Raw genomic sequence first — 13,922 nt, forward strand, 5'->3', positions numbered from 1 at the left:
CTCACACTGGCACATTGACATCACAACATTCAGAGACCACATCAGCACCTGGAACTACAGGTCCCACTGACACTGTAACTTCTGAGCCTGTCGAGACCACATTAGCCTCACCAACTAATCCCACCAAAAAATTTTCAACCTCGTAACCAAACCAACTAATCCCACTGACAAAGCAACTTCTGAAACTGTTGACACAACCTCGGTAACTAAACCAACTAATCCCACTGACAAAGTAACTTCTGAGAATGTTGAGACAACCTCGGTATCTGAACCAACTGCTCACACTGACACGTTGACATCACAACCTACAGAGACCATTTCCCCACCTCAGCCTACGAGTCCTACAGACATAGTAACATCCGTGCCTGCTGCTACCACCCCACTATCTGAATCAACCAGTCCAACCCATTCATTGACATCTGAGCCTATAGAGACTACTTCAGCACCTCAGCCAAGCATTCCCACTGACAAAGTAACTACTGAGACTGTTGGGAAACCTCGCTATTTAAAAAACCCACACACAAAAAAAAAAAAAAAAATTGGAAATTACGACCTACATGGTGTCCGAATCAGTGAACCATTCATTGAATCTGAGCCTATAGAGAACCTCCCCAAACAAACAACTAGTCAGACTGACTGACACATTAACATCACATCCTGCAGAAACTATATCAACACCTGGAACTACAGGTCCCACTGACACAGCAACTTCTGAGCCTGTAGAGACCACATCAGCACCTCAACCAACTAATCCCACTGACAAAGTAACTTCTCAGACTGTTGAGACAACCTCGGTATCTGAACCAACTCCTCACACTGGCACATTGACATCACAACATTCAGAGACCACATCAGCACCTGGAACTACAGGTCCCACTGACACTGTAACTTCTGAGCCTGTCGAGACCACATTAGCACCTCAACCAACTAATCCCACTGACAAAGCAACTTCTGAAACTGTTGACACAACCTCGGTAACTAAACCAACTAATCCCACTGACAAAGTAACTTCTGAGAATGTTGAGACAACCTCGGTATCTGAACCAACTGCTCACACTGACACGTTGACATCACAACCTACAGAGACCATTTCCCCACCTCAGCCTACGAGTCCTACAGACATAGTAACATCCGTGCCTGCTGCTACCACCCCACTATCTGAATCAACCAGTCCAACCCATTCATTGACATCTGAGCCTATAGAGACTACGTCAGCAACTCAGCCAACAATTCCCACTGACAAAGTAACTTCTGAGACTGTTGGGACAACCCCGGTATCTGAACCAACTGCTCACACTGACACATTGACATCACAACCTGTGGAGACAATTTCCTCACCTCAGCCTACGAGTCCTACAGACATAGTAACATACGAGCCTGCTGGTACCACCCTACTGTCTGAATCATCGAGTCCAACCCATTCATTGACATCTGAGCCTATAGAGACTACGTCGGCACCTCAGCCAACCATTCCCACTGTCACAGTAACTTCTGAGACTGTAGAGAAAACCTCTGTATCTGAACAAACTGCTTACACTGACACATTGATATCGAAACCTGCAGAGACCGTTTCCCCACCTCAGCCTACGAGTCCTGCAGAAATTGTCACGTCTGAATCAACAAGTCCAACCCATTCATTGACATCTGAGCCTATAGAGACCACATCAGCACCTCAGCCAACCATTCCCACTGTCACAGTAACTTCTGAGACTGTAGAGAAAACCTCGGTATCTGAACCAACTGCTCACACTGACACATTGACATCACAACCTGTGGAGACAATTTCCTCACCTCAGCCTACGAGTCCTACAGAAATGGTCACGTCCGAATCAACAAGTCCAACCCATTCATTGACATCTGAGCCTATAGAGACTACGTCAGCACCTCAGCCAAGCATTCCCACTGACAAAGTAACTTCTGAGACTGTTGGGACAACCTCGGTGTCTGAACCAACTAGTCAGACTGACACATTAACATCACAACATTCAGAGACCACATCAGCACCTGGAACTACAGGTCCCACTGACACTGTAACTTCTGAGCCTGTCGAGACCACATCAGCACCTCAACCAACTAATCCCACCGACAAAGCAACTTCTGAGACTTTGGACACAACCTCGGTAACTAAACCAACTAATCCCACTGACGAAGCAACTTCTGAGACTGTTGACACAACCTTGGTAACTAAACCAACTAATCCCACTGACAAAGTAACTTCTGAGAATGTTGAGACAACCTCGGTATCTGAACCAACTGCTCACACTGACACGTTGACATCACAACCTACAGAGACCATTTCCCCACCTCAGCCTACGAGTCCTACAGACATAGTAACATCCGTGCCTGCTGCTACCACCCCACTATCTGAATCAACCAGTCCAACCCATTCATTGACATCTGAGCCTATAGAGACTACGTCAGCACCACAGCCAACCATTCCCACTGACACAGTAACTTCTGAGACTGTTGAGACAACCTCGGTATCTGAACCAACTTCTCCCACTGACACATTGACATCGCAACCTGCAGAGACCATTTCCCCACCTCAGCCTACGACTCCTACAGAAATGGTCACGTCCAAATCAACAAGTCCAACCCATTCATTGACATCTGAGCCCATAGAGACTACGTCAGCACCACAGCCAACCATTCCCACTGACACAGTAACTTCTGAGACTGTTGAGACAACCTCGGTATCTGAACCAACTTCTCCCACTGACACATTGACATCGCAACCTACAGAGACCATTTCCCCACCTCAGCCTACGAGTCCTACAGACATAGTAACATCCGTGCCTGCTGCTACCACCCCACTATCTGAATCAACCAGTCCAACCCATTCATTGACATCTGAGCCTATAGAGACTACGTCAGCACCTCAACCAACTAATCCCACTGACAAAGTAACTTCCGAGACTGTAGTGACAACCTCTTTATCTGAACCAACTGCTTACACTGACACATTGATCTCAAAGCCTGCAGAGACCGTTTCCCCACCTCAGCCTACGAGTCCTACAGAAATGGTCACGTCCGAATCAACAAGTCCAACCCATTCATTGACATCTGAGCCTTTAGAGACTACGTCAGCACCTCAGCCAACCATTCCCACTGACAAAGTAACTTCTGAGACTGTTGGGACAACCTCGGTATCTGAACCAACTGCTCACACTGACACATTGACATCACAACCTGTGGAGACCATTTCCTCACCTCAGCCTACGAGTACTACAGACATAGTAACATCCGAGCCTGCTGGTACCACCCCACTGTCTGAATCAACGAGTCCAACCCATTCATTTACATCGGAGCCTATACAGACTACGTCAGCACCTCAGCCAACCATTCCCACTGATACAGTTACTTCTGAGATTGTAGAGACAACCCCGGTATCTGAACCAACTCGTCAGACTGACACATTAACGTCACATCCTTCAGAAACCACATCAAAACCTGGAACTACAGGTCCCACTGCCACAGCAACTTCTGAGCCTGTAGAGACCACATCAGCACCTCAACCAACTAATCCCACTGACGAAGTAACTTCTGAGACTGTTGAGACAACCTCGGTATCTGAACCAACTAGTCAGACTGACACATTAACATCACATCCTGCAGAAACCACATCAAGACCTGGAACAACAGGTCCCACTGACACAGCAACTTCTGAGTTTGTAGAGACCACATCAGCATCTCAACCAACTCATCCCACTGACAAAGCAACTTCTGAGCCTGTAGAGACCGCATCAGCACCTCAACCAACTAGTCAGACTGACACAGTAACTTTTGAGACTGTTGAGACAACCTCATTATCTGAACTAACTGGTCACACTGACACACTGACTTCACAACCTGCGGAGACCATTTCACCATCTCAGCCTACACGTCCTACAGATATAGTAACATCTGAGCCTTCTGGTACCACCCCACTATCAGAATCCACCAGTCCAACCTATTCGGTAACATCTGAGCCCGTAGAGACCACGTCAGCAACTCAACCAACCAATCCTACTGACAAATTAACATCTGATCCTCCAACCACACCGTCAGCCCAACCACCAACCGATCCAACAACCAGACCACCAACAACATCACCCCCCACTCCAACAATTCAAGCAACTACTCGACCAGTCACAACAGTAAAGCCTTTAAACTGTCAAAATGGTGGATTTAATAATGGATTCAACTGCACATGTCTTGTTGGATTCAGCGGACATGTTTGCGAATTCATTGAAACTGTTGAGCCAGGTACTTACATCATCTTGCGACGTCTTTTTTAAGTGTAATTTCAGCATATTTTCCAATATGTTTGTGTATTCTCTTTTCAGATTCTTTCAACAGGTCAGTTATTGTTAATGTGGTGATCAATGAGAAATTTTATGACAATTATGAAGACAAAGACTCATCTGAATACAAGGAGTTTGTAGGAACTTTCACCAACCGGGTAAATATATTTATATATATATATATATATATATATATATAGATGTGTTTGTGTTTGTGTGCGTGTGTGTGTGTGTGTCCTGCTGTTTTACAGCAGTGTAGGTTCTGGACATATCCAGACAATTATTCCAAGATAAAGTAACCTGTATACCATCTTTTTGTTGAATGTTACAGTATGTTGTAAAGTTGGTGACTTTATGCTTGTTATGTGCTTATTGGAGAAAAAGACAGACAAACCTGCAGTCTTGTAATGAACTGGGTTCAATCATATTCCCTATTATACTGTGCTAAGGATGCACATTTTGTTCATGACTAACAGACATGAATAAATCATGCAGCCAAAAACATTCTATCCAGATTACATATCCATAGCTACATGTGGAAAAAATAACATGTATAGTAAAGAATAGTACAAAAATTCAGATTTTAGTGATAATATTAGTGATTGTTATTGTTTCATATGACGAACTACCAAAACATTATTAATATTATGTTGTTACTATTTCAGATGGTAAAGTATTACTTGGAAAAGAAGATAGAAAACTTTAAAGAAGTAGTGGTAACTCGTGTCAGGTATTGTACTTTCATATTTTCAGAAACAAAACCATTGTCATTGTATTTTGCTTTACATTGTATTAAACACAAATGGTCGCCCCAGAAGACATAGATTCAAAATACATTTTTTAACGAAATGTTTTAGTTTCAATATAACAGTGTTGTTAAATTGCCAAGCATGTTTTATGATATTTTCTCTCTTGCTCTTTTTTATTAGCCGCGCTGTGGTCAGATTGTCAGCACTGATGAACATTGTGGAAGTAAAGCAATTCAACCACCTTTGCAGTAAGATTTTGAGTCAGAGATCATATATATAAATGCTAGCCATTCATTGTTTTATCATTTTAGAGATTATCAGCTGAAGCCATGGATTTCTACAGCATGACGCCAAGAGCAGAAGGGTAATTAGACATCTTTAATGTTCTTACACTAATAACGTCCAATTAAACATCATCCACAATATCAACATATATTAGGAAATGGGTAGATAGAAGCAATTTGTGGGAAGATTATCTATTAAAAGAAAAAAAGGAAAAATTAAATAATAACAGCACTCTTCTGATTATTTGTAATAAAGCAGTGTTTGCCTGTATTTATAGGTGATTTCATTGTTTTTACATGTGTAAAATACCTTGAATTAACCATTAAAAAGCCTCCCAAAAAAAAAGCAAAAAAAAAAGGGTGCAATGTCATCACACTTTGGAGAAAAGGTTACTATAATATATATAGTTATACTTTTGTAAAAGTAAAAAAATATATATATATATATTATAATTATTATTGTTATTATTACTAAATATAATATTCTGGCAGCTGGAGCACCAACAAAAAACTGTAAAATAATAATAATAATGTTAAATTAAAGATATTTACATGAACAATGATATTACCTATAAATAAAGGTGAACACTGCAATAATACAAATAATCAGGCTTAAATTAACAGAAGAATGCTGTTATTATTAGATTTTTCTTATCTTAACCTGAAATCTGAAAGTTATAGCTGTAGTAAAGTCACCTGTATTTTGACAGTTTACCAATGCTTATACACTGAAAAAAACATGATTCAACATTTCTGTTGTTAAAACTTCCATAATTATAAGATATCTGATAAATCCATGTAAAAGTACAGAACAAATACTTATTTTTACTGTTTTTACATAATTTTAAAAATGTATTATTGTATTAAACTTGAATTTAACAGTTTAATCTATTAAATAAATAGTTAATATCTTGTCTTTTTATTTGAATTTTTTTCTAAATAAGCAGTAATTGCTTATTACATATTACATACATTACAGTTTACAGGCAATTTTAATTTTGTAATTTTGGTAACATTTCCATGTATTTAAAAAAAATACAGAACAAATCATTGTAAAATAAACGTGAAAAAACTGTAGATTTACAGATGATTATTATTTTTTTTACAGTGCAGGTGTATTCACCAATATTTACTAAAGTAAATCACCTCACCAACATCACACATTTTAAATTGCAAAATCATGCCTTTAACTGTACTAACATGTCGTATGAAATTCTTTCTGCCTCAGCGTTAGTGTCACACATGATGTGGTTTTGGTGATTCCAAACAATGTTAACTCTAATCAGCTATATATGAACGACTTTGAGGCAGTTGAAAAGGCTGTTGACGAGCTTGCTAACTGCACAGGAGGTAAGACAGAAAAACTAAACATACATAATCATATATAGTATGACAAACCATGAGTTTCATTAGCAACTTAATGTTACCACTTCTGCTTCAAACATTTTCCCTTTTCCTCTGATGAAAAGCATGTTTTGCATACCACAAAATACATTACAATACAATACAATTAGTTTTTGTCTTCTGAATTTTCAGACTGTTTTTATGAAATCACAGTTCGACCCATTGTCAATACAACAGAGGCAGATTTGGGATGTAAGTATTACTCCACGTTGTGTGTGTGTGTGTGTGTGTGTGTGTGTGTGTTTGTGTGTGTGTATGTGTATGTGTATGTGTGTGTGTGTGTGTGTGTGTGTGTGTGTGTGTGTGTGTGTGCACTGGTTTGGCCGAAAAAACCTTTGTTTCATTGAGTTAGATGCAAAAATATCAGTATAAAGGGCTACAGTAAGCTAACATGAATCCTTGTTAAACCAGAAAGAGCCGTAATATCATTACTATATATTATATATTTCACATATAGTGAAAGTTTCAGCAAATAAGACAAAAAATTATTTTTATAAAAAAGTTACCTACTGCAGCTTGTGGTGTGTTTATGTATAAGACAATGCCACCCCAGTCATGAAAGTCTGGACACGCCCCTGCCCTGTACTTTAGCAACTGAGAGTAAAGACATATTCGGTGTAGGTTGTCTCCTAATCGGAAGGTTGTTAGTTCAATCCCCGGCTCCTCCTGCCACATGTCGAAGTATCGTTGAGCAAGATACTGAATCCTAAATTGCTCTCTATGGAGAGAATTTTTTCCTTTATTATTTAATCAAATAGAATAGATTTAAAACCAAAAAAGAGATTTGAGAGCAAAAAAGAGTAAGTGGCAACGTTTCCCATATGTAATGAATTTTGCTATATATCGTTGGCTACAGCCTGCTACATTCACCACCACCACCACAACAACAACAACAACAACAACAACACAAGTAATGAATTATAATGCCCTGCTGCTGCAAGCACACTGATTAGCAGCAACATGGTTGTCTCTGCTAGTCACGGCCTGAGCAGAGTAGCCTAATGAGTGAGTGAATTACAACAAACACACGTGGGGAATAATTACAATCACAGGACATGTCTTTTGGTCTGATTATACAGATCAGTGGTGCTGAAATTTGTGTTTCTCTTCTATAGCCTACACATTGTACATCTCTGAGGTCAAAAGCATCATTCAGCTGCTCCTGTATAGACCAGTAATGCTGGCTGGTTAGAAATATGTGTGTGAATTTGTTAAATTATTCGCCACGTGTGTTTGTTGACATTAGAACAGCTGTAGCGAGAACGGGAGCCGGGAGGAGTAGCGGCAGCCCGCTACACAGTGGAAACTGGCACCGCGTTCAGCGGTAGTTTAGTAATCCACGGTAGTACTGTTTTGTAGGACCTGTGACGTTTTGGCACCGCGAGTATCATGCAACACTAAATGTTTAAATCACAGCCCTACGTTGTATACGCCTCCCTGTAATTCACTCACTCATTAGGCTACTCTGCTCAGGCCGTGACTAGCAGAGACAACCATGTTGCTGCTAATCAGTGTGCTTGCAGCAGCAGGGCATTATAATTCATTACTTGTATTGTTGTTGTTGTTGTTGTTGAATGTACGGCAGGCTGTAGCCAACAATATATAGCACAATTCATTACTTATGGGAAACGTTTCAAGAGCAACAGGCTTACCTCCAAGCAGCACAGCACAAGGGAGAAGTGGGTGTAATGCGGAAGACGTAGCCAGGTCAAACCAACCAATAGAAACTCTTCTCTCATCCACCAGCGTAGGCCCCCCTCCCCATCAAGTGCAGTTGAATTCGCAAGCAAAACTTTATAACTTGCAAGCAAAGAGGACTGATTTGCAAACAAAACTTTATAACTCGCAAGCAAAGACGACTGATTTATAAGCAAAATGGTCGTATGTTTTTACTTACAAACATTAGTTTTGATTGAAGTTGAAGAAATATGTTCTCTCATATTTTTTTTAAATTGCAACCTGCTCTGTTTCGATCTCAAAAAAAATTTACTTACTCTTTTTTGCTCTCAAATCTCTTTTTTGGTTTCAAATCTATTCTATTTGATTGAATAATAAAGGAACAAAATTATCTCCATAGCTCTCAATGTCGAAGTATCCTTGAGCAAGATACTGAACCCCAAATTGCATTAGTTTCTGTTGGATGAGCTTTGCCATCACTGTGTGAATATGTGTGAAAGAGTGAATGTGGCTAGAATGAAGACTAGAAAGGCGCTATACAAGTACAGGTCCATTTACCATTTACCATTTAATGTCTTTGTTTCTATCACCAGCTGTATGTAGTAGCTCTGTGGACAATCCAGATGTTGCTGAATACTACGAAGCTGTGCCTGTTGATGGAGTGATCAAATGTGTGACTGTGTGTAACCGTCTACATCCACATCCTAAAACATGCTACAATAATGGAACCTGTAATGTGTACATGAGCATTGGACCTCTTTGCAAGTAAGTTGATCGTGCTCTCAGTTGGATGTTTATAAAAACTTTTATGAACTTTTTTGTATAATAAACAGATTTTTTTTTCAATTCCCTGCACCCACCCACTTTATATCTAGTCCTGCAAAGACATGACCAAACGTATCTTTTGTATATTGCTCCAACTAGATCTTCACTGCAGTGGTGGGAATAGTACTAATATATTATTTGCTGAAACTTTCACTATATACTGAGTTGTACATAAGACAGATAATCTGTGAAAAAATGTGCTTCCTCTGGCTCCTAAGTCTAATGGAATCTGCTACGCTTGAAAACAACCAATCAGAGCCAAGATAGATAGTTGATGTTCATTGCTCATTCCCAGATTGTACAGAAATACTGATGAAATGAGACTCAGTAATTAACTATCTTCAAGCCACTAACACAAAACATCTTTCTATCTTTCTCAGCTCTCATTGGTTGTTTTTGTTCAGGCCTGGCAGAAATTTAACAGATTATCTGTCTCATGTACTACTGTCAGGATATAGTGAAGTTGTATACCTAGTGCAGCTTTGAGTAAAAGTACAGAAGTATTAGCATCAACCACAATACACCAAAAGTAACAGTAGTTATTATGCAGAATGGGCTGTTTTAGAATAATGTATATTATATATGTGGATTATAAATAAAGGTACATCATGTGTAAGGATCACTTTAATGTTGCATCTGGTAAAGGTGGGCCTGATTTCAATGACTTTACTGCTGGGTAACTTTATATTACATCTGATAATACATCATATGGAATGGAAGCATTAGAATCTTACTTTAACTGGAAATAAAAACTATTAGCTATAAAAATACCACTGTAACTTTAACCATTTGCAAAACTGTAAAATGTCACTTGTCAGACAACTTCTCCTGTGGTCCAACATAGGCCCAGAATCAATCAGCTGTGGTCATACAGTGGGCTGAGATATGGCTATGTTATGGGCCATATGTGGCTACCAGATCCAGGCCACATAATTCATTGCTGTATTTGGGCCGAGTCTACGGGCCTGACCAATTTTGCTACCTCTTATATATTCAAAGAGATAGATATTACCAAAAATTTGCAAAATGATGAATCAATGCATACAACTAAGTATATAGTAATCTTATCACCTTAACCTCTTCCGTTTTAAATTATAGTTAACTACATACAATGAACTACAAGTAACTAAACAAATTTAATAAAATTACTAAATCTGCAGTAGATCATTTTTAGATCCGATTATAGTCACATTTGCAGAAACTTTCACTGTATCACGAGAGTAGACCACGAGACAGAAAATCTATGAAAAAATCTGATTTCTCTGGCTCCTCCTAGTGCTCCTAACTCCTAACTTACTGGGCATGAATGAAAACAACCAATCAGAGCCAATAAAAATAGTTTATCTTTGAGTCTCATTTCCAGGCTGGTTCATTACACTTGGGACTCTGAATGAGACTCAATAATCACCTATCCTCAAGCCCCTTTATATCTTTCCCAGCTGTTAGGAGCACTAGAACAAGCCAGAGGAACTTGATTTTCCCTTAGAATATTTTTAGAAAATGTATGATGTACGACTGTTAGGATATAATGAAAGTTTCAGCAAACATTACAAAAAGTTATTTTTATAAAACTTACGGCAGCTTTAATTGTCTTTAAATATTTTTAATAAAAGTTTCTTTGTGGTGCCTTATCGGACTAGCATAGTTGTTCGCTGTAGTTAAACTGTGTTCTTCCTTCTCTGTTTCAGGTGTCAAAATGTGAATTCCACATGGTACCTGAGTGATGACTGTAGCTTCCCAATACAGAGGATTGCTTTCTACGCAGGGTTAAGTGTAACCCTTGCTTTTCTGTTAGTGTCTGTGGGAGCCTTGACTGCATACATTCTTATCAACAAACACAAGCAAACACAGTAAGTACGCTGTCAGTACTGGCTGTCAGTACTTTGACAACTTTAAGGACAAAATGTTCACTTGTTGCCTAATATATCCCATCCACTGACAGGTGCCTTGATAAAAAAGCTAATCTGTTTCCTTTGTGTCTGCAGGAGAAGAAACATTAAAGAGGTGACGGTGAATGATTGGCTGAATGAGGACTTTAACTGGTCCAGATCCAGCAACCCAAGTGACAGATATCATGCTGGTAAGTTTGTTTTATAAAAACACACACCACTGCCTCTCTCCTACTGCAGATGTTACCTATTCATCAGTCAATTATTCCAATTGTATTTTTTGTTCTATATGTAACTTTAAGAAAGCTGTTGTTATTAGTGACACCAGTGGTCTGCAGCAAACTGCAATCAGCATCCCAATGCTTGCAATCTGTACGCAGTTTGTAGGCTGTAGGTTCTGTGGCAATGATTTTCTAGGCTGAACAACTAGCAACCTAAGCAAATAAAGACAACACTGAAGTACCAAAACTACAGTCACTCTAGCAGCCACTTGAGGCTTGCTCCTGCAGTGAGTCAATCTCCATATGGGGCTAAATAGTGAGTCTAAAAAGACATAAAATGACAGCAGTCATTCAACGTGCTAGCTGCCCCAAAATCTTAATTTATGTATAGATCTGTGTTGATCATCCTGGTATCCTTTTACAAGCACAAACTGAAATTTATTATGGTGGAATGTGTGTAAATGTCCCATAAATCCTCACTGTTTTCTAGGAGATTTCAGAAACCCTTCATACACAGAAGAAGAATCTGCTGTCGGAGAAGAGTGCACTGATAACAGACAACCTGTACCTTTCTACCAGCTGACTCGAGAATCGAGCCCATCAGCAAGCATGCACTCTCATTCACGAACAGCACACAGACACGATTCTCTACTTTCGGATGCTCGAAACTTGCAGTCTGCCAGTTGGCCTCAACCAGATATATCCGAACAGCCAGTCAGTCCACATTTATAGAAACACTGAAGAGTTTTGTTTTTGTTTTCCAAATTTCAATCATTCTTTCTCTATTTCTTTCTTCCCACAGATGAGGATAGGCAGGCCTCGGATAAGGACTTCTTGGGATGCCTGAGCTGTGTACTGAAAATTGACAGTCTCAACTGTTGATAATGATGACTTTCTTTGACCTATTTTCGCTGCCTCATATAAGCAACTAAATCTTTATAACATTGTTCAATTTATTTATTGATTTCTTTACTGCAAGCCAAGGTGTTAATATATATTTAATATTTCTGATTCTATTGAAAAGGCCTGTTATAAATGCTTCCTTTATGAAGTTTCTATTCTGCATCTCTGTTGAGGCTGCTCTCGGAGATGTACTGATCCATCTCGGTGCTTGTTTGTGAGCCTGTAGTAAGTGGTGATGTTGTATTATAAAAAATACAAACATGAGGGGCACAGAGTTTCAAGGTCCAGTGTGAAGGGTTTAGTGGCATGGTGTAGTTCCATATTACGACCCGCTCGCCTCACGCTCCAGTTCCAAGCATGGGGCATAAATCGTCAGAACACCTGTTCCTATAAATAAAATAAAAAGTAAATAAAAAAATAATAAAATAAATAATAACAAGTAAAAGTAAGGATAACACAACAATTCTTATTTTCAGGTCATTATACACTAATGAAAACATACCTATTAAAATTCTATTCCATTTCTGACAATAGATGCTCCTAAATGTTACACACTGGACCTTTAAGAGAGACCTCTCAGCTATTAAATCAGCCTACAATGACCCATCATCAACTTTATTAAATTATGTTTCTCCATCTGGCAGTTTTTCCTTGCCCCCGTCGCCAAGTGCTTGCCCATGGTGGTACTGTTGGGTCTCTGTAAATGTTTAAGGAGTTCGGTCTAGACCTGCTCTATTTGAAAAGTGTCCTGAGATAACTTCTGTTATGAATTGGCGCGATACAAATAAAATTGAATTGAATTGAATTGAATCTGCTCCCTAGGTAGTGGGCCATTATTAAAGTGACTGAATCACTGGGACACAAACAATTCAGTGACCTACAGCTGATAATGATGTCATGCCATGTCAACAACACACATACCATCAGTGTAAAATGACATTAAAAACCTACTATCAGTATAAGTTGAGACCAGTCAGAGAGATATTGCCAGTGAGAATTAGTAAAGCAGTTCACTACCGTTTAAACTAAGGACCAGTTTTCTATATGAATGCTTTGAGCTTTCATATAGAGTAAGCGAAGACGTTTGTCATTCAGTGATGATAAGAAGATCAAAAGCAGAAGGAGATTAGAGGCAGAAGACGCAGTGTGGGATACTCAGGATGGAAGATGTTGTAATTTTGCACTATTACTGTTGTTGTGGGCTTAAATGCTTTGGATGCACTTTATGTAAATAAAAAGTTCCAGTTTAATGAAGCATGTCACATATTGTGTGTACTTTCAGTGTGAAGCCACTGAGGGTCACTGTAGTCTTGTTTTAATGGAGCTTCCTATCACTGCACTGAAGGGATAAACTTGGGATAAAAAATGTTTAACCACACTTTTGCAATTGTTTATTTAAATTTGAACTAAAATATAATGTTATATTAACTGTACTTACTACATATTTGAATAAAATTCTATATTGAACAATTTAAAAAGGGTTAATCTGTGAATGTTTAATTATTAAAGGGGACCTATTATGCTCATCTATATGCTCTATAGGTTTTAGGGGTTGTGAGGGCCTGAGGAGATTGAATGTTCAAGTGGTCATTGAGGAGGTTCTGTAATACTAGTAGACTAGTAGTCATTTTAGAGGTTCTACTGGACAGCAAGGAGGTTTTAGTGGTCAGTGAAAAGGTCCTAGAGT

General features: G+C 39.1%; 1 protein-coding gene across 1 annotated transcript; it reads left to right on the forward strand.

The window, feature by feature from the left end:
• Positions 1–640: 640 nt before the first annotated feature.
• muc3a (mucin 3A, cell surface associated) lies at positions 641–13,713 on the forward strand. Its single transcript, XM_051375454.1, has 12 exons — positions 641–4,245; positions 4,326–4,441; positions 4,949–5,013; positions 5,213–5,255; positions 5,344–5,396; positions 6,545–6,666; positions 6,853–6,912; positions 8,991–9,162; positions 10,911–11,072; positions 11,208–11,302; positions 11,823–12,046; positions 12,135–13,713. The coding sequence occupies exons 1-12, from the start codon at positions 1,815–1,817 to the stop codon at positions 12,177–12,179; spliced, it is 3,588 nt and encodes a 1,195-aa protein (XP_051231414.1). The 5' UTR covers positions 641–1,814; the 3' UTR covers positions 12,180–13,713.
• Positions 13,714–13,922: the final 209 nt, after the last annotated feature.

The sequence above is a fragment of the Dicentrarchus labrax genome, unplaced genomic scaffold, assembly GCF_905237075.1.
Source record: "Dicentrarchus labrax unplaced genomic scaffold, dlabrax2021, whole genome shotgun sequence".
Classification (NCBI taxonomy): Eukaryota; Metazoa; Chordata; class Actinopteri; family Moronidae; genus Dicentrarchus; species Dicentrarchus labrax.

Coding starts and splice junctions, on each gene's coding strand:
- muc3a (XM_051375454.1), top strand. CDS start 1,815: ATGGTCACGTCCGAATCAACAAGTCCAACCCATTCATTGACATCTGAG. Junction 5,397..6,544: donor ATGACGCCAAGAGCAGAAGG/GTAATTAGACAT, acceptor TTTCTGCCTCAG/CGTTAGTGTCACACATGATG. Junction 9,163..10,910: donor AGCATTGGACCTCTTTGCAA/GTAAGTTGATCG, acceptor TCTCTGTTTCAG/GTGTCAAAATGTGAATTCCA.